Source organism: Leuresthes tenuis, unplaced genomic scaffold (assembly GCF_036924035.1).
Source record: "Leuresthes tenuis unplaced genomic scaffold, fLeuTen1.0.hap1 SCAF_23, whole genome shotgun sequence".
Taxonomy (NCBI): domain Eukaryota; kingdom Metazoa; phylum Chordata; class Actinopteri; order Atheriniformes; family Atherinopsidae; genus Leuresthes; species Leuresthes tenuis.
The window spans coordinates 14,797,317-14,823,116 of NW_027325377.1; the positions used below are offsets into that span (position 1 = coordinate 14,797,317).

The 25,800-nt window shown below is 41.2% G+C and overlaps 1 protein-coding gene across 2 annotated transcripts in view; it reads left to right on the top strand.

The window, feature by feature from the left end:
* The window catches only part of sfmbt2 (Scm like with four mbt domains 2), a 53,489-nt gene that overhangs the window by 5,115 nt on the left and 22,574 nt on the right, over positions 1-25,800 (top strand). Inside the window, exons 2-5 of one of the 2 annotated variants that reach the window (XM_072377634.1) lie at positions 2,363-2,545; positions 6,163-6,257; positions 12,499-12,739; positions 16,720-16,740. In XM_072377634.1, the coding sequence (XP_072233735.1) occupies positions 2,455-2,545; positions 6,163-6,257; positions 12,499-12,739; positions 16,720-16,740 (448 nt within the window). In that variant the 5' untranslated portion in view covers positions 2,363-2,454. The remainder of the gene's footprint in view (positions 1-2,362; positions 2,546-6,162; positions 6,258-12,498; positions 12,740-16,719; positions 16,741-25,800) is intronic. The other variant, XM_072377635.1, reaches the window with a different exon arrangement.

Below are 25,800 nucleotides of genomic sequence, written 5' to 3' on the forward strand. Positions count from 1 at the left end.
ACAGCACATCCTCTCTTTAATCTAAGGTTTTACGTGCAAGGACATTATGGGGAAAAAAAATCATCTGGTCTTTTAAAATGAGGTAAATACGAGCTCAGATGAACAACAACAGGTGACATATTACACTGTGTCATTATGGAAAAATGGACCACAGTGTCACTGAGTGAGTAACTAAGTTTACTGTGTGACTCAACAGCTTGCAGACCCACCTTTAGCAGCAGTGACTTGAGGTAATTGTTGTCTGCGTGATGGTTTCAGTTTGTCTCATTGCTGTGGAGGGATTTTTGCCCTCTCTTCTCTTCTTTTACGCCACTTCATTTCAGCGAGGGTTGCAGCATTCGTTTACGCACAGCTCGGTCGAGGTGTGAGGACTTTAATTGAGCCGTTGCAACACCTTGATTCTTTTCTTCTTCTGTCATTCTGTTTTTTAGATTTGCCTCCGTGTTTGGGATCGTTGTCCTGTTTCATGACCCAGTTTCAGACAGATGGTCTCACATTTGACTCTAGAATACTTTGACATACAGAGAGAAGTTCTACTGCAAGGTGCCCAGGTCCTGCAGCTGAGAAACAAGCCCAAATCATCAGCCCTCCTCCACCGTGCTTGACAGCTGGTATGAAGTGTTTGTGCTGATATGCTGTGTTTGGTTTTTCTCCAAAGATGCTGCTGTGCCTTATAACAAACATCTCCACTTTAGTCTCATCCGTCCAAAGGACATTGTTCCAGAAGTCTTGTGGCTTGTTCTGACCCCGCCTCACATGTTCATCCTTGTTCAGTTTTTTTTCTAATCGTACCGTCACAAACTTTAGCATTAAACATGCTAACTGAGGCCTGTGGGCTCCGAGATGCGGCCTGACCTTGGGGTGAACCCGCTGGAACGAAGATTGGCAACTGTCTTGGATGTTTTCCACTTGTGAATAATCGTTCTCACCGTAGAATGACAGGGTCCAAATAGTTTGGAAATGGCCTTCTAAAACTTGAGTGATGGCTTTAGGATCATTGCTGATGTCTTTCCTCCTTGGCATTGCAACACTTTTGCCTTTTTAAGAGGTGCTCACATTCACCTGATTGCTACTTATCCTTTTAATTCCTATGGAGGCTGTAAGGGTGGAAGAAATAATGTCATGGTTCAATATGTCATGTGTTGGATTCACCCGATTCTAAGATTTGGCAAAGAGCAGATGAGTTATTTATTTTTCTTTGTTATGCTCTGATACATGGAGGTTGTCCTGACTGTAAATGGTCATGACTATATCAGGGTCCCACATCTCTCTGGAATGAAAGAGAGGAGGAGGGATGTATGCTTAAGCTGCGGGAAAAACAAGCCGCGGTGCGACTGTTTACGAAGTCATTTTGTAACTTAATCCACAACGGGATGAGATGTTGCCAAATCTGTTTGGTTCAGCTAAATCTGTTACTGACTGTCAAAAATGACGTGGACCACGCCGAGGACCGTGTTGTTTGGAAAAGTAAAGACAGACAAACCCAGACCGTCGTGAGAGGGAAGAATTCACCTTTGCTCCGTAGGTCAGACACCCTTAAGACGAATTCAATGAAAACATAAAGCGAAAGAATGAGCTTGAAAGAAAGCAAAGGATGATGTCTGCAGTGAGAAGTGAAGAAAAAAATATTAACTTCATATTAACAGATGAAACTGTAGCTCAACAAATGAAATCATTAGTTAAATGGTGCATTTGCATGCTAATGCAGTCCAACGTCAGTCAACTCAAGTTGTTCCTCTACACGCCACATATACGTGTTTACAATCATATTTCCTCTTTTATCTTCTATTTTAAGCTACCCTCATGTTCTTCTGCACTTCTGTATTTTCCCTCCATGTTTGCCTTAATGCACATCGTCGCATATAGCCGTCTCCCCTGCTCGCGTCATTCCAGTTTGTCCACTTTGTCGGACCGGAGTTTTGCTGTGGTATGCAAATACATGCAGCCGGTAGACAATATGCATTCAGAGAATTACAGAACACGGACTGAAGAGGCGGAGGATGGTCAACAATTAGAGGTTTTTCCCTTGGCTTAGGTTTTCCTGAAAAAATTCCTTTTGCAAGGTTTTTTCCTCTGGAAGATCAGCAGATTTCAACTTGAAATTGTTATGGTAGCTTCTGCTTTTCATAATAAACCCTCACTTCTTTTTTTTTTTTCCATTCTAAAGAAACTGGATATGCAAACTGCATCATTTCATGTAAGCAAAAACACCCGAGCTGTTGCCATCCATCTCGCTTAAATCGTTGTATCGCTGGGAAGAGCAGCAAGGCTTTGAGTTTTCCTGTAAAAATATCGCTTTCTTTTCCCCAGGCATGTCTCGGACGAATCCCGGCGTTAATTGAGTTTATCTTTTCTGTTGAAGGGCTTGTCGGGCAAGGGGAGAGATGCAGTGAGGACGAGTTGAAACGCACCAGCTCAAAGGTTTAACGCCTTCCGAAAAGTGGAAGCCGCAGGATGCAGTCTGGCACTCAGGAGCAGCCACTGGTCCTCACGGCTGTGAAGTCCCATTATCCTACTAATGGGAAAGAAGAGGAGGTGAACACAGGTACCAGTTTGTAGCTTTTCCTTTACCTTAAATATGAAGCTGTCCTCATCAGATCTCAACAGATTAGTAAATGACATATTTTAAGATTGCATGAGGAATTTGTCCTTTATCTGTTTTTGCCTTTGTTTGATTCCATTCTGCAGAAGGTTGGTTGGATACTGGAGTGCTTCTTCATGAAAACAATTTTTTTTTCTATCCAGCTATATTTAGAATTGTTAGAAAACAGAGCAACCGTGTGTTTAGAAATGGATGAGACAACATTAAGAACACCCACACGCTTGAATAGTTTTCTGTTTAAGCCTGTGTACTATCTGGCACGCCGCATGTTTTGTTGCTGGCCTACATCCCAGCCACTTCCTAAAACATGGTTGCTGCACAGCGTTGTCGGTCTATAGGACACATCCAGTTTGTGTTCCAGGCATTGATTGATGCCATGTGACAGTATTAGTATATTTTACAAAACAGTGCTTCTGTGATAGAGCTACCACTTTTAGCCCATGTTCCATTCATACATGTCCTGATAGATTAAAATGAGGAAAAAAAGGGGCATTTATGCTGTAAGCATCCTGAAAATCCTTTGTTAATAAGATGGACTCTTTTCCTCATGATGCAATATATTAAGTAATCGAAGGGATGTTCACAGCCTAAAGAAGTGAACCTCTTAAAAAGCCGACAGCGGGCTGTTTTCGGCACAACTCGGTGTAACTGTGTGGACATGCAACGCACCTCTTAAAAAGCGAAGATCCTCTGGGATTTCATTGTTGCGAAGCAGTGACCACAGCGGGTATAATCAGCAGAAACAACAGCCAGCAAATGTTAGGCCATTTAAGTAATTCCTCTCCAAAAGGCTCCTGGCAATCCGTCGATCAATGATTTCCAAAATAAAATGTCGAAATATAGCCAATTTTTTTCAGCTTTTTAATCGAAGCCGCACCTGGGAGCTTCTCCGTCGTCTCAATAGGCGGCAAAAAAAGTTGTGTAACAAAATAAGTAATGATATTTTGTGCTTTTGTTACCAAATTTGGACTGTGACTTGGTAAGACATCAGGCTGTGGTCTGAGCGTGGTTTCTAACTAATAGGTTACAGCTGTAGCCATCTATCTGTTTATGACAGTAATTCACTCAAGTCATTTTTTTTCATCTGTAACTCAATTCCAGTCACATTCCAGGTGATTCCAACCGTTTGTTTATTTCCGAGTCACAGCTTGGTTTATGTGTTTTGGTATAATATGTCGATTATTTATTTTTTTGTGTACCAAAGCCTCTCACGGAGAAAAAAACAAACTAACAAAAAAACCACTAACAGTCTTGCCTTTGTCTTCAGAGGGAAAGTGGCCTTTTGAGTATTAAGCAATATATTGCACATAGACAGTATATTATATGCTGCCATTTTTTTGTTTCCCTTTGCTATTATGAAGGTCATTTAGGCTCGTAACTTCTTCAGCTCTCGGCTGCTCCGACCGTCTCTCTTCAAGCGGCATTGTTCAGTTCTACATTGATTCGGAGGAGATTGGAGCGAAAATATCGACTTGGTGTGATAGTGCTCCATGCTGCTTTCTGCTGTTTACAAACCCAGTTTTCTGACATGTTTGTTCTTTTTTTTTTTTTTTTTTTTTTTCGCAAAACAATGTGGGGAAAAAAAAGTTAGCTTTAAAGCTATTGTCGAGTGCCCTTTCAAGAGGATTGTAGCCACGGTTAGCTTCTGAAGCTAAAATGTCCCTGAACGCCTAAGGAAACGCATAAAAACCATCCATTGTTGTCAAAGAGAAGGAAATACACATGCATAATGTCAGAGCCTTTAAAAGGGGATGTCTTTGAGGATATAACCCTCAAATGGCGTATGTGCCAGGGCTTGTAAACAATGAAGTGAACCAGGGGAGCCCGACTAGTCATAACTGAGGCAGTTCACAACAGAGAGGGAACTTGCCTTGTGTTGTGCCATATTTGATATAACTCATGATTAAAGTTGGAACTTGAAATCCTGTCATTTTCAATCTCTGTACCACCAAGCAGGCTCAACATATGCAGGGAGTCTTCTGGGTATCTTTATTTTTTTCTTTTCTTCTGGGTATCTGACTAAATCAGCTCTGACAACGAAGGTATAACTAAGCAGGGTCACATGAACACGAGCCATGAACTCGTTAAGTGAACCCAGGTTTTCTGTCTCTGGATATGTGCCGGTGGAGCAGGCATCAGTTGTTCGATCACAAACAAGTTCGATCTGGAGCTGCGCATTTCCAACTAAAAGAACAATTCTTTAATGTTCTTTGCGGACTGAAAGCAATACACTTGCTGCAGCCAAAGCAGGAGGGAAAGATTGCAAAAAAAAGATAAACTCATCAAAATCACTGCCAAGTTGATCTCATGATTTATGATTTCATCAAAGGAGTGTGTAGATTGTACTTTTGAGCATGCAAGAAAGTCTTAATTCAGTCGGTTGTAACACTGGTTGTTTTTAAATGCCCTTTCTGCTGAATCAAAAACAAGGGATCTAATCAAGTCAGTGGGATTATTATTGATAGCCCATTTTCTGTCATCCGGGCTCTAAAAAGCTTAACAGAAACTCTTTCAATTGGGGAATGATTTCAATTAGTTTGTGATACATTTTTTGAAGAGTCATACCTGAATCTGAGCATTCAGTCATATGTTGAGGCATTTTAGTTAATACACCAGTTGTACTCGTACAACAACAGCAAGCAAATGTTTCATTGCAGCTTCAACAAGGGAACAGACACCATCATTAGAGCAAATCAGTCAGTTTTAGATTTGCATTTGCTGCCGCTCAGTAAACAGTACGGTTTCAATTAGAGAGTTGTTTGGTCGGTGGCCAGGATTTTCGCATGTGTTGATATCTTATCTTGAACCTAACCTGTGTTTCCAGTATAAGTTGCCACGGCAACATTCCCTGGTAAGAAGCGAACCTGCTCTGTGACAACGAAAATTCATTGAACCTGAAGTTGACCCTGAAGAACATAACAGAAAGTATCTTTTAAACAAATATCCAAGAGCCCCGCTCATCCGAATCATTTCACACTCAGATATGTGATGCTGATTAGTGAAGAGCACACACCAACGGTCTCCATGTACACTATAAAAAACAATCATGGATTACTTTTGATTCCAAAGTAAAAGCCTTAATTAGTTTTTTGTTTTTTTACGTGCCAACTTTTACACAAAACTGAAAGTGATATTACCAAGGGAACAGCTGGTGCGAGTGCATTCATGAGAAAAAGCGAGCAGACAGAGAAAAAAAATCATCTTCCCGCCGTCTCCTCTCATTACAGAGCAGGTTCACACCGGGGTCTCCAGAGATGCAGCACACACAGAAACGCCACAGAGGAAAAACATTACCCGCAACGCCATAAATGTCTCCCACAAGGCAAAGCGAGCTATTCTCACCTCCAGGAGAAACATCGGTGATTTTTGTGTAGCCTGCTGTGAACTCAAACGTGTGCTCCAAGTAATTCCTTGTGAATTCTGTGCTTATCGGCTGGGTTTACACGACAGCACATCTCTATATTTAACAGCTTCTTGGGAGCGATACTACACATAAGGTTTTTTTTTTTAAAGCCTGATTTTTATTAGCGCTGATTAAAAGAGTGACTTTGTTCATTCAGATGCAGACTCCATGGAGGAAGAGGCGGAGTTCAACTGGGAGGAATACATGGAGGAGACGGGAGCCGACGCCGCCCCTCACACCACCTTCAAACATGTGCGTATCATCTTCTTTGATGATCCTTTTAAATACAGCCTCACAGATAAGTGCCATATGCAGAGATCCTTTAACAACATATAAGAGGGAGGAAAGCCCGGACAGCGCTCTGTTTATGCTCTTAATGCACTCGGTGCTTTTGTTTCCTCATGATGCAACTTGTTGGACGATCTTTGCTGTTTTTTGTCAACACTCTTGAATGTAACAGAAGCACAAAAGCATACAAACACTGTGCTTACATTTTTCTTTGCTTTTGATGGTTATTTTGGATTATTTGTATGAAACTGGGTGGACGAAAGGTAAACGAGGTCCTAGTCATCTACTTTTCTAATGTTTTTTGTGCTTTTTGGCTCCCCATATATTTGACACACGGCCTTGCAAAAGGTCAAATTGGGTTTAAAGTCGCAGCAGTTGTCTTAAAAACTGCTATGATAGTTTTTAGCAAACAATGCTCATAAAGAAAAAAATTCTGCATTTGGTCGGGACTATTTCCAGCTGTCTTTGATGCTCTTTGGTAAACATTAAACTATACAAGACAGGGTGAGGCTAGTAATGAATAAACTAATTAGTTTGTGCAACATTGGAGCTCAATAAAGAGTTTTGCATTGTTTTGGACACAAAGTAGATCTCTGTGGCAAAGGATGTGTATGTCAGGCTTTTGATATACACACAGTGGCTTATTAGTAGGATTTGCAAACAAATACAATGTATAAAAAAAAAAAAATTGAAGTTCCATATTTGTAGCTCATAAAGTTACAGAAACCGATCTGTTAGGATTCATAATGAGAGATGGACTAACAGCTTTTTATGGAATTTTTCCATCAACCTCTTATTTAGTGCTCAGATTTGTCGCTGAGATAGAGATGTAGACATTTCAGCGTCCCTCTTCCTTTCACACCCTCTGGAATCCTCTTCATATTTTCTATCAAGGAATTAAGGAGGTTTATTTTCTAGTTTTGTGGCTTGCATTGCTGTTTGTATATTTAAAAAAACAAACAAACATGTGATGTCATCTGAAAAGTTGTTCTATTTTTGCACATTTTGAAACAACCCTCACTTCAGCTTCTAATAAGACACCCGGAAGCTTTTGGAAGAGCAGCATAATGCAGTTTTGCCGAAAGTTGATCGACAGTAAAAACAGTTCAGTGTCCAAAATCTGCATTTTCTTAAAGCACAGAAGCCTGTGTTTTTAAACTGGCAACATGTCGGTTCCACTGGAAGTCTGATGTTGTTCTCAGATGTACGAACCTTTTTCTCAAAAGAAGATTTGACATCATCAAGTCTTAAGCAACACAATCTTCGTTTTGTTAGACTGGAAAACAGAGGAGTGGGGTTTTTTTATACATTTTTGTTATTTTTGGCAGTGATCCTACTGGCCCGCTCTGCTCTGCGTTGCTGGGTTAACCCTCATATTTGGAGTTCTTTCAGTTGGACAGTCGTACTCTAGGTCAGCTGAGCTGCATGTTGCCATCGCCAACTGCGTGGCCTGCTTAACGTGTCACACTCACCTGCTTAATCTCTGCTGGCACTGCTGCCGAGCGTTCATCTCTCACACACCAAGAAGGTGGACAAAGGAAAACCTATAACGCGATTTATTTATTTATTTATTTTTTTTAGTGGTATGATGTCCAGGTCCACTTCTTCCTATGTCTGAACTGACAGCTGCCGTATGTTAACAAGACAAGTGGGCGTAAACTAACCGATTTATGGGTTTTTCCAAGAGACAGCACTGATTCAGCTAATTAGTTTCCCACTCAGTGCTGCTGAACTGCTGTGGTGGCGAAATGCTAATGAATGAATACACCAGATGTGATTTAGGGACTATTTTGTTTTTAGAGTTTGAGCTTTTTGTATGTAGTGTGAAACCCGGTCGTCGCGTTTTCTACACAGGCAGACTTTCGGCCTCCTCGTGGAGGTTCCTTTTGTGATTGTGGGTAGAGGTATGCAGCATAATTTGCATTGTAATCTACTGACACACACAAAGGAGAAAAGAAGGAAAGGGTATCTTTTCATTTGGAATCCTCCTGACAGCCTTTCAATTCAGTTTTCTCACACAGAGAGGATTTTGAAGACACTTCTGCACATGTAATGGTGCAGAAAACTAATAGGAAGGTCGTTTTTCTTTTGGGACTTGTCAAAGTTCCACAGGTTTGTACTAATGACGCTCAGATTCTTTAGCTTTTTTTTTTTGCTTGTGGCTACTTCATCTTTGTTTCATGGGCTTTACTTCCTGTGGCACTTTATCAAACTTCTTTAAACTCAATTGAAAAAAAAAAAGCCGCTTGCTACAGACTGCTTAATATTTGTCAAAATCAGTGCGAAAAATACTCACGTGATTTAACTGCACAGCTCACAAAAAAGCTTGTGCCTCTAACATTCACTCTGCTCCTACAACTTCTGTTTTTGGAGTCGTTTCTGTTTGATTATGTTATGCGAGCAAAACTTGGGACTGACATACAGGGTGAGAACTGCTCCTTCTCCATTGTTGTGGTTACTAAGGCGACCGTTTCTGCCAGCAGGAGCAACGGCGATGATGGCAAAAATTGAAGGAGGAAAAAAAAAAAGCATTCGGAGCTGCAGCACAAAGACGGCAAAACTATTTGAAGTGCCAACGCCAGGGTGTGTCACCTGTTTTTTTGGCAGCAACACACACTCTCCTCACCAGAAACGGTTTGAAAACAGGCACTACACGGGCGCCGGGGGAAGTGGCGGAATAGTTCTTAGGAGGATTCCTGACTGAGCAAAACGGCCTGGAAGTTTCTAAGTGGCAGCCACAATAAGACGCGGTTGAATTCTGCCAATCTTAAAGAAGAAAGCTTTAGTGCTTCCTTTATTTCTTTTGGCAAACACCAGACTGTCCTTGATGAAAGGAAAGGAGATAACACCGTTACAATTCTTTGCAGCTGCGACTTGCAAAGTGACGCCACATCATTTTCACAGTCTTACAGGGAGTCACATCAATAAGTATTTGGAAAGTGAGCTGCCTGTGACAACATTTTTTTTAGTGTGTATAGTAAGTATCAAAAGCACTTTTTGTGGCATAGTTTCTGAACAGCTGTAATTTCAGAGCTGCAGGCTCATTGTAACCAAGTTTAAAAAAAAAAAAAATTGCCTGGTTTCTCATTGCAGCAGTTTGTCTTTTTTCCGCTAAGTCCTCACAAATTTCTCTTGTCATCCGTCTTTACACATGACGTTTTCCAATGAGGTCAAGGAAAAGCGCTCGGAAAGACTGGAGGAAGCCCTTTTTTTTTTCTTTTTTCTTTTTTTTAACAATTACACTCGACCCTCGGACTCACTGAAGCATTACAGATATAAGACGTTTGTGTGTGGAAAAACATTTAAACTGAGACGGCTGAGAAGCGAAATAAAGAGTTTTCCTGGTGCTTAAACTCTGGTCTGGGTTGTAGCTGCATTGTATAAGAACTTGTTTTTCTTAGTTTGGGTGTGTTGTTTATTTATGGATTAAAGGTTTAATTTTCAACAGACGTTTTGTTACATCATCATCTTGGAGTGACCTGTGAACCCTTTCAAATGACATTAATCTGTGTTAATTTGATCTTTCTGGTGACTGACTATTGAGTAAATAATTATCCAATAGCACTATCCTGGCACAGTGTCTTTGTTTGTGGTATTTCAGCCTTGAATCGTGCTTTTTTTAGTTTATAGGTGACATAATTTGACATCATTTCTGGTGTGATGTGTCGTTCCTCCCCCAATAGATCAGTCTTTAACCAAATAATTCCAAAGCTTTACCTACATTACCACGGCGCATCACAGAAGAGGGCCAGATGCAGCTGATCCAGGGTGTGAGGTCTTTATCCATCAGATGACTTGTGTGTTTGGCCGTCAGAGCAGATGTCCGATGAGGTGATGGCTGATGGCAGCGCCAGCTTGGAAAGGTGGAGACGCGTCCGTCAGCGATTCGAGATTTTAAATAAAAAGTGTGCCGGTATTTTCGGGTGTCTTTCATCACTCGGAGCGATGATTGTAATGAGGACGGGATTATAATACATGGGTTTTATGTGAGAGTGCCCTGATGTTGGACAAACCATCTGAGTGGTGATTTGAGCAGCTGAGGTCTCCTGGGAAGCTAAATTGCCTTGTTGGTAAGTGGATTGAGTCACTGGGAAACAGACCATGAATTCCCCAGAAAAATGTGATTCAGTGAAGTGCTGTCCTAGTCTCTCTCCATCTCTCTGCCCGGACAAATTGAAACAGTGATTTCTCTTGGGCCTGTATAAACACACACACGCACACACACGCACACACACACACACACACACACATACTCAGTCAGACTTTGCTGCTGAGGCTGCCCTCTTACATAAACCAGCCAGAGTGATACAGCACGTTTGCATTGTTGCAGCAGGAAGTCACAGGGCTGTTTTGTATTGTGTTTATTTCTAAGATGTTGGCTTTTCTATTCACGAAAGAGTGTGCGTGTTTGCGTGAGTGTTGAATGTGAACATCCTGTTGGGTTTGTAATGTGCTCGAGAAATGAATGCAGTCTGTCGCCGGGGTGGAAACATGAATATGTTGTGCTGCGTTCATGCACAGAGTCGTGCGCGGCTTTTTCTGTGGTTACGAACACCGGATTGGTTCGAGGATGTTACTGAAAGTGCCCGGCTTCGTTCAGCGGTTGCCTAAATCTCACCTGTGATTTCCACACCTGCTGAGAGTGGCACAGTTGGACGAGCCTGCCAACTTACTCCATATTCCAAGCAGCATTCTCATCCACTTCTGACTCCCTAGCTTTTTCCAAAATTAGCATCGGAAAAGGAAAAAAAACATTCTTTTAGCGGCAACCAACAAATTAAAGGGATATTTCAAGTTTTTTTGTGTGTGTGAAGTACTTAGGAGGGGTCAGTGTCTTACCTGCAGTGGACTGCAGTCAGTGCTCCCAATGTAGAGAATCAGGGAAGAATTCTGAAGGGGGAGCTAAGCTAGCAGCTTTTTAAACAAGTGAATTTTCTCCAGCTATTTTTTTCATTGTGCTTCGAGCGAACCACTTGACTATTTCCTTAACTGACAAACGTCCATGTCGCCCCACTGTTGGCTGACTAACTGGCTCTTTCAGTAAATGTCTGCTAAAATATGTCGCTTAACATTTACGACAACATTCTTGCATTTGTTTTCCCCCCACCTCCTGCAGCACAACTATTTCCCCTTTTGGCCCTATTTTGCAGGGGCACCATTGATGATTTGCATGAATATTTGACTTGATTCGGGGCACGGCCCGATTTAGAAGTGATTAACTTTTTATGTTAATCTGGATCTCTCGTTTCTCCTTGTACCAAGAATGATGTGTTCAGCCAAAACATTAACTTGTGGCTATTTTAAACTACTTTTTAAGGGTAACATCAAGTTATAATTGCAAAATTCCCCTTGAGTCTCTCAGAACTCAGAGAGAGGAAATCTCTGAACTTCTTTTTTTATACAGCTAACTGTCCAAATTTAATCAGTGAAAAGCATAAAAAAACACACCTCACATTTGAGTTGCCAGAATCAGCTAATTCAATTACTTTACTCTTTTGGAAGTGAGCTTCAAAAAAAAAAAAATTTAAAAAAAGGAAAAAAAAGTTGAAAACTTAATCAGATGAAGCAGAAATATCCTGACCTTTAATTTTTTTGTGTGGGTTAAATTCCAAAACCATAAGATTCTGCATTGCTGAGTCAGTCAGTTGCACTGGCTTTCTGTTATGTTTACAACTGAATCATCAAAGGTTAGTTTCTTGCAGCAAAAGACACTAAACAATCATTTCACAGGCTGGGTAATACTTCCCCTAAACTGACATTTTATGTGTAAAATTAGCGGAGTTCCCCTGAAGCGCTTTCCTTGTTCGTCAATGTAAGCCAGAGTAGTCGTCACGAAAACACTGTCAAATTCCATCAACATACTGCAGTTTTATATCATCCAGTGTGTTTTAGGAAACTTGGCGTCAGTTTCAGATAACACATCACTGCGCATTTACAGACTGAACCATGATTCATATTTGATCGTCACTGCTTTGTTTTTTATCTCTCTCGATTTTGAGTTTATAAATGTCAAACTGAGTGCTCTCACTTCCAGTTTCCCCATCAAATATAGTAGTTTTGATAAGAAACTAAAGGTTTGTTCACAACTGATTTGATCTCCTCGTGTTTCTGCTGTTTTTGATTCCCGTGATCTCAATGTTTTCAAATCCTATTTGAAAATAGCACCAGACCCTGGTTAAAATATCCCTGTTGTTGTCCCTGATAGGTGGAAATCAGCCTCCAGAGCAGCTTCCAGCCAGGCATGAAGCTGGAGGTAGCCAATAGGAACAGCCCTGACACATACTGGGTGGCCACCATCATCACCACATGTGGCCAGCTGCTTTTGCTGCGCTACAGCGGCTACGGCGATGACCGCAAGGCCGACTTCTGGTGTGATGTCATGACAGCAGAGTTGCATCCGGTGGGCTGGTGTGCCCAGAACAGCAAGACGCTCATGCCCCCCGAAGGTAGGAAGTAACACCTCAGTGGATCTCACACACACACACACACACAGATGCTTCATGACGAAAGAGCTTTTTACTGTCCAGAAAAGTTCAATTGCAACTGGGAAAAACAGGCGTTGGAACTTGTTAAACATGCAGATGGACCCACGTTGCTCTCAATAACTCTGACGGAGCTGAGGTGCTGCTTTACGAAAGGAGATTTCTTTGAAGAGCACACTCCAGAAAAGTCCTCATATAGACAGGCGACCAGTTGCTCTCATTCAAAGTGACATAACTTACTAAATTATACGTCCACTTATACTGTCTGTAACCGGTGAGACAGAGCAAGTTTAATATTCATTGATTATGCGCTCTCAGCATACACTGTGGCACATATAAATAAATATATATTAATATAAATATCATAAACGAAAGCAAAGTGAGCCTGCACCATGGCAGGTAACATGAAAGGAATATTTGCCTTCCACAGATGGTAGAACGCCAAAGCTGTAAACCCCAATAAACCCGCTATTGCTGAACTCTGTGATCCTTCACGCCTAGCTTCATCACATGCTCTGCATTTAATGCTTACATCAGACTGGCAACACGGAAACACACAGCAGTGATCTAAAACTGAAGCTAAATTATTCAAAAAATAAATAAATAAATGACAATGGGTCTGTTTAAACTTTTCAACAAACACATATGCTGTACAGACTACTTGAGCAGTCCGTTTAACTTTTTGCCAGTTGGTTACAGCCCTGACAGTGAGGGTGCGGCTGCCATTTGGCATCCCCTGAAGTAATGGCCAAACTTCAGCGGCTCTGGAGCTCACATTATCGACTAACTAAAACTGCTCCTGCAGATCGGTCTGGACTTTTGTGTTTTAGCTTGGAGCTGCCAATGAATTTGCTCGTGATTAGAATCTCGTGACTCGAGAGAATTCAGCCTCTTTGGAAGGCAGCTAAAACTCTAGCAAATAAGTTAAATTCAGCCAGATTCGAACGCTCGGCCGGCACATATCGATTACCAAGTGCAGGCAATGTCAAACTTAAGCCAGAAACTACACGTAACAAATCTGCCTGATGTGAGACAGAAGTATCCCAGAAATATTAGTATAATGATTAAATCATTTCAAAATCAGCATCCACTACAGTACATGGCTGAGCGATACTATTTCTCCTCAAAGATGTGTAATTTGGATCGTTTTCCTCCATAAATATGTGACCAAGCACTTTTATTTGATCTCCTCTGATTAATCAGGCTCTTTTGATTTGTTTTTCATCATGATTGTAAGAAATCTGATTTATCCTATTTATGCAAAAATGTAGAAAATTCAATACTTCGATTTGAAAGCTACTTGAATGGTTCTAACCTGATGAAGCTTTCAGTCATCGAGCCTAAAGCAAGACCCACCCCGCAGCAATTTTCAAGATGTATATTAAAGTATTTTGGGTCACAATGGGTGATGAACAACTCAAACATCCTTGATTTAAGGCTCTGGGAACTGGCTTTAAATCGGTGGAAAAAATACATAAAGATGAGGCTGAAAATCTAACTGAAGCACAGAAATATCTGCTGGGAAAGTTAACCCTTACAGAGACTTTTAGATGAGTGATTGTTGCGCTTCTGGCTCATTCGGGTCGTTCTTTTGAAAATGTCAGTCGAATACAGCCTCACGATCACACCGTGGAGGCTAAACGAGGTCACCTATTTTCTAAAATGTTCATTGGTGATCTCTGAGAGCATCTTTCACTTCTCCCCGCAGCCACTCCGAAAACACAGCCTCAGCTTCAGCTTCTCAGCACATCCTTTCACAGCAGATATTTCCACCTGCAACACGCCCTCCCAGGCTCGTTCCGACCATTTATTTTTTTCCGCGACCCTTCCCCGCTGATGGATAGCTCGCGCCTCCGTCGTTGTGGAGACGACCTGGATACGTTTCTGCCTGACTCGGGTGTCCTCGCCCTCACGCCAGCTCCATTTGTCCTTTTCACTCAGCACCAGCCTTTTTTTTTAACAGCTTCCTCCTTTGTCTTTTGTAGGCCGCTTTGTTTTTCATCTTTATTCACATCTCTGCAGTTAATATCTGTCGAAAAGACAACAAAAGATTGAATCTGGTCTCCATACTGCAGTGAAAATGCTTTTCATTTGGTGTTTTTCACCAAACCAAAATGACTGAAAAAGGTTGCGATTAGCAATTATTTCATTATCAATCAATGTCGGCTGTTGTCCCAGTTTTTGTTCATTTGACAGAGCACACTAAGAAAAAATGCTCATCGTGGCTGACAGCAGCAGTCCCACCCTCAGGATATCTAGCAAAGGATAACATTTTGAAGTGTTTTTGTTATTAATCAAATATCTAAATCAACTAATCGGAAGAATAGGATGTCTTAAAAACATTAAAATGTTTCCCCCTGAAATATCAGTTTGCACTAACTACGGCGTTATAGATTAGTCATAGCTGTATTTAAGCAGCTCACAACTGTTTTGTCCAAACATTATTCAATATTTGACCAAAGAAACACAGTCTTTAGACCTCTAAAACTCTGAATGAAGCTGAGAGAAACTCAACCGCGGCCCCTGCTGAGCAGGATAAGACCTTCATCCACCTGACCTGTTCCAGCTTCCGTGAAATCACTTCAGAAGAGTCTCTAAAGCCTCTTTAAAAAAAATACACGCCGGCGGGCTCAGGTGCATAATCGATGCGAACATCTTTCCTTAGGGAAGAATGTGTACACCTTAACCTCGTCATCACACCGAGCATATGCATTTTTTTTTAAGAGCATTTGAAGAAAAGGTGTCAGAATTTTACATCAGATAACTTCATCCTGAAGCTTTTGTCCCGTTCGCGATAAAAGAACCGAGATCACCAAATAAAACGGATTCAACTTTATTCTACTGTACTGACTGGCTCTGTTTCACGCCCGGTAAAACTTCCTTTTTGAGGAGAATTGACTAATTAGTTTCGTACCCTTTCCCGGCTAAAAATGGGAGTGGAAATCAGGTTAGTGTACATGCGTATAGTTTGAGATCACTGAGGTTTTCCATTCATATGCAGTTTGAGGAAAAGAATGCTTATGCATCTGTCTTCCTTTTATGGTTTCAGGACTAAAACTGTTTATATTCAGTTGTATGACAGAAGTTTCTCAATCCACACAGAGCAGATGAGGCCGAGAGGAAGTCAGACATGAGGACTGCTTACAGAGTCGAGTTAGTTTGACTGGTCAAAAAGGAAGAGGAGGCTTTTTTCTGTGATGACAGAAAATGAACCAAATTTCTGTCCAAAAGCAGTAAATTAGTTCTGATTATCGGCTGTGCGAGCTGCTGATAACCTGAGCAAAAAAACTCGGTATGGAGCAGCACAATGCCGTGTTTTCGTCATAAAGAACTTTTCTTTTCTTTTTTTTTCCCTCAAAAATTCTGAGGAGCCGCTGCCGTCTGTGGAGACAAATCAGGGAATCGATGCATTTTTCACTTGAGAAACCACTTGATGGCGAAGCCATGTTTTATCCCTCCATCACGTGTGCATCTCGGCATAAAGTGAGCAAACTAACAGAAGCTGAAGTTGATTAAGAGGAAAAACTTTCTTAAAAATGTCTTAAAGTCTGTAAAAATACACAAATCCGCCCACTGATATCAGCTGCAGTTAGCGGTGTCTGACTCTTGGGAGGTTTAGATTTCAGAACACCCCACCACCACCAAAAAAAAGTGATGGACAGCTGACATCGCTGCGTGTTTAATGATGCAACCCGAGGCAGAAATCGTGTAATGGAGACGTCTCCAAAGAGGGCCTCTGCTATAAACTGTCAATTTGTGTTCTTTGTGGATTCATTTCAAGGATTTGCATCAGAGTGTACACATTCGGGTGTGTAAATGTGTGTGCGTAGCTGAAATATCGGAGCGAAATGAGTGTCTGTGTGTGTGTGTGTTCATAACTGCTTACACCTGTGTTTCAGTAACCTGTTTTATTTGTTTCCTTTTTGTTTTTCTTCATTTCTCAGATAACATTTACCTAAGAAAAGGTAAGCTGCTCTAATAGTGCCTCTGACTAACTCGCCTGCCCAGCTCACTAGTGGCTAACATGAAATCAACACTGTTTCGACTGTTAGGCCTCAGAGCTGCATGTACAGTGTGCTTCCTCCTCCTCTTCCTCTTTTCACCTCCCCGCGGGGAGTGACCTCACAGCTCAGTTGACATGCCTTGCCTCTTTCTTGCATGTGGCTCCTTTCTAGCTGAGTGAGTGTGTCTTAGCGGAGCGATAACACACACGCACGCACACACACACACACTGCTGTTAGTGCCTGCTGAGACCAAGCTGTGCTCTTACGATAACCGGTGCAAAATGAGGCAACTCGGAGAGAGAAACGCAATGCTCTGATAAAGAGGCATCCTCTCATGTGTAACAGGCAAAGTTTCGTCATTAAAAGGTCATTAGTCCACGTGTGGTTAAAAGATGTGTTTTGGGAGATACACTCAATATGTGTCACCAGTCTGAACTTTTTGAGGCGGTGCTAACTGCTGGTGTTAGATCAGTTCCTTGGTGTCTACACTCTCTTATCGCGAGTCGGTTTCATCAAAGGAAGGCTTTAGCAACAAGTCGTTTCTTCATTTTTCTGCGCTAAATTTCTTAGCTTATCAATTAACTGCCCTCGTATAGTCTCTTTTTTTTTTTTTGAGATGGAAAAACGATTTGTGTAAATGAAAGCTTTCTAACTCTGCAGCTGAAGAAAATATGTGATACTTTCAAATATCAATAAGAACACGACCAAAAAGGATTGCGAGGCTTTAAACGCCTGCGACATTACCGACTCTCATCGGATGCTGAGCCATTGTTCTGCTGCAGAACCTGCTTGATATTGGACTTAAGAACCCTGAAAGATTGAAAAATAAGGCCGAGGTTGAAAATCTGTTAGATTTTCCTTTAAAGCTACTTTTTGTGACGTGTACAGTTTTGTTTATATGCACGTGAGGCTGTTGGTGTGTCTTTCTGGTTTGTGATATAGCTGGAAATCAAAAGGAAAGTTTGTATAGAAGGTCAAATGTTAGGTCTCTATCTGTTGTTTTAAAGCATCTTAGTTCTTTATGAACACCTTTGGAAGTACTTTGTATTAACAGTCTGATCTCGAGTATGTGATTGATTGATTGATCTGGATGGGAATCTCATTATCTCGACGTGTGGGCTTCCATATTTAGATCGCTGGTTTGGTCGGACAACAACCGTATCGGTTGCCGTGGTAGCAGTTTCTGTCAGATTAAGGCTGGTGTATGGCTGCTAATATGAACTTCAGATTTTTTTTTCTTCTCACTCAGTCATGAAGCGGGCCCCTCGGTTACCATTAAAAGAGCAGATTGCCCCCAGGTTCCAACTATCAAAATGACAACAACTGGTTGGGTTGCAACTGGTTTTAGTCGATTTCTTATCTTTCAAATCACTTTTGAATCTCTTCTGTGGTCTTTTGCAGCTTCTTAAAATCTTTTTACTTGGTTGGCTTAGCGCACCGTGTGGATTTGTTCATTTTGTGTCTCCTTTGTGAACATTTTTTATCTCTTTATAGTTGCATATCTTTGGTTCTTTTTCCCTTTTTGTCATTTTTTTTTATGCCATTTTGGGGTCTTCTTGTAGATATTTTTCCTCTCTTTTTCTAGATTTTTTTTGGTCTCTCTTGATCGCTTGTCTTTTTAATATTTTGTGTTGTTTGTGTTTATGTAATAGAACTTCCATTTAATGGTAACAATCACTATTTTCCCTTTCTGCCCCCCTCGATCCATTGGACCCCTACAGCTGTGCTTTGTAGACATATTCAGTGATTCAGATGGAAGCAGATATTTTGTTGAATTAGGCATGCACACAAATAATACCCACCTTTTCACACTTGAGAAATCTAAACCAGCAACTGTTGCATAGTTTTATTAGAAGTGATTAGCGTGTTTTCAGAGACCATTTAAAAGCGTCGTTGCTAAAGAATAAATTACCTTTTTACTTTCAACTCGAGCTATCGGAGCAGATTCAAAAGTGAGCTGTGATTTTTATTTTTTTCCCCATTGTCCCATCTTCAGTGTTTCATAATGACTCCTCCTGATTGTCTGCTTTTTCACGCTGTTCCACATGACGCAGGGGTTTTCAAATTTTCCCCTCGCTGTCGTAAATCACTCTGCAAACGGTTTTGCTTAAAAAAACTGAACGCAGATTGGTAGATTTGATTGTTTCCATTGGACAGAGCATATAATACAACAAACACACCTAAATCCCTCGTCACACTTGCTCTCACGCACTCGTGAAACTCACCCACACGCACACCTCTCCTCCAATTCAGACGCTCCCCCGCTGACGTTCAGCGAAGCTTTTGTGCTCAAGTCGGCAGCTGAATCAATCGGTGTGCCTGTGTGCAAAAGCAGCACAAAGGTCTGCACGCCTGCAAGCGGTTCTCTTGCATGATTTTTAGAATTAAAAAGTAATCTGAAAGAAGGTTTAAAAGCTGGGTAGACTTATCTCCCCCCCCACACCTCGCCTGTAATGACCCATTCCCTCTGCTGCAATGCGAATATCAGCAGGGGATAAGTTGTGTGCTATGTCGTCCTAAATGACAAATGTACAGGTTTTGGTTGAAAACTGCTTTTATTAAAAAGCAGTTTCAAGGGAAAACAGAGTTTTGAAGAGAAATCAGGTCTCTGCAGGTGAGGTGGAGCTGACTGCGATGCCCCATGTTGCTCATGAGCATGTGTGCATGTGCATGTTTTCGTGTCTCGCATGTATTTAGGGTACACTGATCCACGCTTGCAAGGAGCGTTTTCAGGCTACAATCACAAGTTTGGTCATGTGGTGAGGTAGCTTCTCGCTGAACAACTCCTGACAGAGATCATTTGCATAGTGAATTCACCACACTGCTTCCTGCCAGAGCCTGCTGGAGATTACACCCCGAGACAGACTTCTCTGGCTCCTTGTTTGTGTGTGCCTGCGTGTGTTCGGCTGCGTTCAGGTAGAGGATTGCATCGTGGCAACAAGAAATAAAAGAAATGCAGGGGTCTCAGTTGGTTTGTTTGTGTCGCTTTAACAATATTACGCCTGAAGGAAAATGTATGCTTTGGCAGCAAGAATTTTCCTTTGAGTTTAGTAGATGATTTACCGGAGGAGTCAGTTGTAGTATTACCCTGGAGTCGTTTTTTGCAACCTGGTTCATTATTAGACAAATCAAGTGTCTGAAACTGGTAACAAATGCTCACCAGCAATTTAGAAAGATAATGGTCAAAAATATGTATACTTTGTATATAAATTTGTATATTTTGCATATATATAATATATGTATAATTGCAAAACCCCAAAATGATCAGACAAATGTAGGGCTGTGAATCTTCTAGAACGAGAGGGAAAAAAACAACTGATTAATCATCAAAACACAAGGTGCACTCGATATGGATTTGGTTTAAATTTTGTCCTTTGAAATAAGTTAAAAGAGAGGATCTCTGAGAGTTGTACCCATTGGTTCATGTTAGGGTAACTATGGGTAGGACTCGATAAATTAATGCTTCTTCCTACTTAACACGAATCTTATGACAAGAAACTTAGTTTCAGGGTTTTTTCGGGGGTTTTATTTTCCGGTTTGAAGAGTGAATGACCCCGGTGGAGTCTAAATAACCCCCCAACAGTTAGTTAGAAGTGTGGAAAGCTGCTTGGATGCGAGTCGTGTCAGTTGCCTTCTCTAGAAGCAGACAACTGGAGGGCTGCGTCACTGGCTTCCCAGCATTGTTCCCTGCAGTCAATCTCCTCCAATCAAATTCATCTTCTCATGTGCAGCACTGTGCAAAAGTGTTGAGTCATCCCTCATTTCTTTATATTTTGCTTCCAAAAAAAGAAGCGATCTTGAGCAACAGTTCCAGAGGCTTTCCGAAGGTCTTTCCAAGTTTTCCTTTGGACAATGGGTTGCTGTTACACTCATTTTCAGCCCTGCCCTTGTACTTGACCATTTTCAAAGGATTGTTTGTTAAGCCACTTAACACCGACCCATGAATCATTCGAACATAGAAAAGACGCATAACTCAAGGGATGAACCAGTGTTGCATCCACACATAACTGAACAAAGAATACATTTAAATTGTGTCCTTGGGCACTTTGTTACTGGCAGCCTGTCACAAAGGCACTGCTTTTGTTCCAATTTCTTTAGTTGCATCTATGAGAAATGCCAAAGATAACACAGTTTGATAGACAGAAATATATTTGCGTCAACATGGTGATTCCCTTAAAGAAGTCTGCGAGTCACTGGCTGAAAATGTGACATATCTCAGCATGATGTGCAGTGTGTCCTTTTAAAAAAGAAAAAAAAAAAGAGGAAACTGGTCAATAGGAGGACAAAATTACCCATCTTGAATCTGAAAGGGTCTTTAACCTTATATTACAGCCCAGCAGACACACAAATATCATGTAAAACAAAGGCAGACGGCTCACATTTCACCGAGCCTGGAAACAGCAGGTTCCCTCCACATTTGCATAGCCTCACAAAGGTTACGACTCTCTATTAAAGATGTGTTTGTTTTGCCTTTTTTAAACTGTAGTTTTCATAAGCAATTAGAGGAGTTTTTCACGATTGGAAAGCAGGAAAAACGCACACGCAGATCTCTGCTGTAGGTGCCCTCCTCGTGTGGGCCTCTTCAGCACTTGCCGCTAACGCATAGCTGGAGTAATTCATTTTTACACAAATTGGTTTAATATCCCTTGCCCTGTCATGAACGGTGCATTAAAAATGTTAACAGTATAGCGTCTGAAACTTTCCAGCCAAACATAACAGCAATATATCTCTCAATAAAAGCACAAATTGCTCCGTGTGGCTTTTTACATGTGCCCGCACGCTGCAATCATTATGCTCGTGGCCTATTTGGAAGCCCGTCAATTGAAATGGAAGTACGTCTGAATTGGCTTGGCTCGCTGTGCATTCAGGGCTGCTCGTCTCCATGCCAGCGAATAATGACTGGATGGGACAGAGGGAGAATTGAGCATAATTTGCTCCCATTAAGTCTGATTAAAATCTGTTGCACTGCTGTGATCGCAGCTTAAAACACTGGGTTGATTTTTCTTCATTAATTATAGGACTGATTATCTAAAGTAAAGCCTTTAAATAATGCCTTGTGCGCTGAGACGAGTTTGTTTACAGAGGAGATGCAAATATCATGCTTCATACATACTGTATGCATTCATATTTATTTTTCATACTAGTTAGTTGCTTGGAGACTTCAGGCACCTGGGCCTCTGGAAGGGGGGTTGGTTGTGGGATAATGTGCTGGTTTGGGGGAGGAGAAGTGTGTTTTTGAGGATCTCCCCTGTCAAGGTTAATTATGCTCTTATTGTTCTGTGAAAGTCAAGCTTTCACCTCTGCATGTCTGCCGCCTTCGGGATGTAAATGAAGGAAAATGAATAATTATTTAAAACATAGACCACTACAGTAGAGTGAAAGTGAACGATGGGGGAGGGAGAAGGAGGGAGGAGGTGAGAGAGGGGTGAAGGAGGTGTAAGTTTGCATGTTTTAGCTTCTGTAGCTTCATCTTCGTGGCTAATCTGGGCAGGTTCTGTAAAAATGGTGGAGGTGATGGCTCGGGGGAAAAAAATGCTGTTATCAAACCTGCATAAAGGGAATGTCTGGCCACGCATATCTGTGCCCACTGTTCATGTTACTGTCATAGGAAAACTGCTCCCCTGGTACTGACACATTGATTTATTTGCCAGAAAATGACACCGTTGTTGATATGATTCAAGCAGAATCTCTGGAGTCCTGAGCCACGAGAGGATATATTGATTTGGCTTCCTTAGTCAATTATGTATTTAAAATCCTGAGCCTCTGTAGAGCTAACTGTCAGTTATGTTGTTGATCTTATTTACTGTAGTCTTTCATTTAAAAAGGATTCTCCAGTAACACACTTGTACATGCAACCAAAAAAAAACCTGGAAACTGTGACTGGAAGCACTTTGTCAATGAAACGCAACTTTTTTTCTGCAGAACAACACTGTTTAATGAGGAAAAACTGAGGGGAGATTCAGCTTTCGGCGTCTGTAAATGCACGGCGTACAACACGGCTCTCATTTAAAGGTCGGAGAGTTTCGAGGGCTCATTTAAAATGGAAGTTTGAAAGTTTATTCAGACTGGTGAAGCCATAAATAGATAATAATAGAAGTATTTTATTCATCCCAAACTGGGAAGGATTACAAAGCCATACATGAGATTCTATTAGGTTCCGTCTTCCCTTTTTACAGAGGATGCTTGTGAGAATATTTGAACGTCTGTGCGAACGGTGACGTTTGTTTTCTTTTTCTTCATCTCAACAGACACAGCCTCTCGCTGTGATGATAACATCACGACGCTACCCTTCCAGTACGCATTGACCACAGCAAAGACGAAAAGAGAAAAATGAGAAGAAACTACACTAAGATAAATATCTGTGAAAAAAAAACAAACTAAGACGGATATATGAAAAAGTGCACTTCTTCAGGGAGATACAGTTCTTTGTGTCAGAGAGCAAGTGTCGCAACCGCCTGCACACTGAAGATTTTCAAATGTAAACATATTTGAGCTGACTGCGATAATCCTGCGTAATCTTTAGAATATTTACCATGACGCAGTATAATAGATTTATTCTACAGTTACTGCTTACACTCTCCTGCATGCGTGGCAGGTGCAATGACAATAAAGTTTCGTCTAAAAACAGCAGAATGAAACCGACGGAAACGTCATGTTTTCTGCTCTATTCGCACGTCATTTTACGCCCTATTGTGCCACTTCTTCTGACATGATTCAATGGCACCAACTTGCAACCGTTAAAGCTGAACTGACAGCTATTCGATAAGCGTCTCCTGACCTCGCCGTTATGGATTTAGTTGCAGAGCCAAACACCACAGGTTGATTTCAACTCTTAACGCTGCGGTTTTCTGGTTCTGCACCAACACTACACAAATCCTGTCTGAAACTAACCGAAAAGGACAAACAGTTCAAGGCTATTATTCATTTGGGGAGATTTTAAGGCCACTGAGCTCCCCTCAGATTATACAAAAAGACATCCACTCCTAAAAACCACTGCTTTCGGGTTCATGATTATTTTATTTCCTTTTAGCAAGTGAGCCAAGATAGTAGATATTGTTTACCATCAATTCTGTATAAATACATAAAAAAGGACTCGAGCAGTAAAATTCTACCAAAACTAATGTATCTAATGTACTTCCTGGTCAAGGCTGCATCTGACAAAGAACTCCTTTAAATCTACTTTTACACCCTTATGGCTGAAACGTGTCCATTACAAGGTCCCTACAGTTTACCCTGCTTCTACTTTACTTTAAAGCATTAAGACAAATCATCATGCTGTGCTAAAAGTGTGAAAACTAGAGATGGAGACCATAAACCCTTAAGGAAACTACTGAGGTTTACTGAGGTCACAGATCAATTGAGAAATAGTTTTTATCTGATAGTCTTTGTTATGATCAGGTTTCTTTTTGCACCCAGAGGAGCTGCAGGTTTAAGTCACTTCGGGCCCATTTATTCTTGCGTGGACGTATTTGTCTGCGTTGCTCTCAGCTGATTAACTGAAAGTTAGCTTGAGCCAGAAGGAGCCGTCAACATTCATTATAAAAAAGATGAAGTGCCAAAGTGGACAATCCTCGTTATCTTAACTCTTAGTTTCACTAAATCACAAAGCAGATCTTTATCTACTTCTGTCTTTTCCACAGCAGAGCAAAGCTAAAGGACCAACAACAGTGTCGGCACATGCAGGAGCAGCCCCGGGCACAGATTGTTGAGGCCCCTAAGTGGAAGCAAAACGCTGTAACATGCTTTAACAACACAAAGAGCTTGCATAAGAACGCTCAAAGTGTTCGACATCTACTTCACATGTTAGACCTGTGTTATGTTCATCTTTTCCATGCAGTCAGTGGTAGATACGACTTCTCCTTACGAGCATTCCTAAGGAAAAATGGAAACCTATTAGCCAACTACTGTTAAAGGGGGAGGCCCCATGTTTGGCATCGGGTTGGAAATAAACTATATTCAAGCAATCTGTTTTGAAGTATGTTGATTTGTGCGTAGGTTGGTGTTGCCAAACATACACATGAACTGGAGCACTTAAAGTGAACAGGAATTCACTCAAAACGGCAAACTGTAAGTAGATTTGCTGCAGAATAGAACATTTCTCTGTTGATGGACAATATCTTGTGTGTTCAAATACTCTGAAACTGAAACTCCACTTTTTTTCCTGAGGTTGAATAACCTGTATAAATACTGTATAAACTGTTCATTTGAAGACTTCTTTTTGCATAAACCACCCACCTGATTTATTCCATTCAAGTCTGTTGTTGCTAATGCAAACAACACAACTAAGAGCCCGATAAACACATCATCCATGCTCAAAGATTGCTGAGCCCTCTTCACCATGTAAATCCACACCCCCTCTTCATTAGCAAACCAGATAAAGCTACAAAATGTTTTTGTTGTGCTGTATTGTTTCTCGACACCACACAACCTGAATTCGGGACTTGTTTTCATTATCAGCAGTGCCTCAGGGCATAGGCTGTATTTCTCTTTCACTTCAGCTTGATGCTAATCAGTAATGCAGGGAATATCAGTTCTCACTGAGCCTTGTAGTCATTCTGCAACTGTGACTCATTTGTAAAACTTTCAGTGACTCCGAGTGTCTGTCTGTGCCATCACCACCGATAGGTAAAACACGAGGGTTTTCCTCAAATTCCTTTGGAGGTCAGCTCTGGATTTTGAGGAACAAGGGAGAAGGATGGAAAAGGAAGCAGATAGTCAGGAGTTAAAATCAAATAAAGCAAATGTTACGTAACGCTGCTGCACATTCAGAAACAGGAAGCATAGAAAACCAGACGTCCCACTGTAAAATAGCTGGAACTTGTTTTCTTTTTGGTGTTTTTTACATGGCTATGAGTTCTGGTCCAACTGGTATTTCTGTGTGTCTCTATGTGCATGCAGTAAAGAAATTAATCTGTATATGTGGTAAAAATGAGGGGATTCACCTCTCATGTGGGGACAAAATGTTGGTCCCTGCAAGGTTAACCATAGCAGAATATTTGTTGCACATAAGCTCGGCATGCA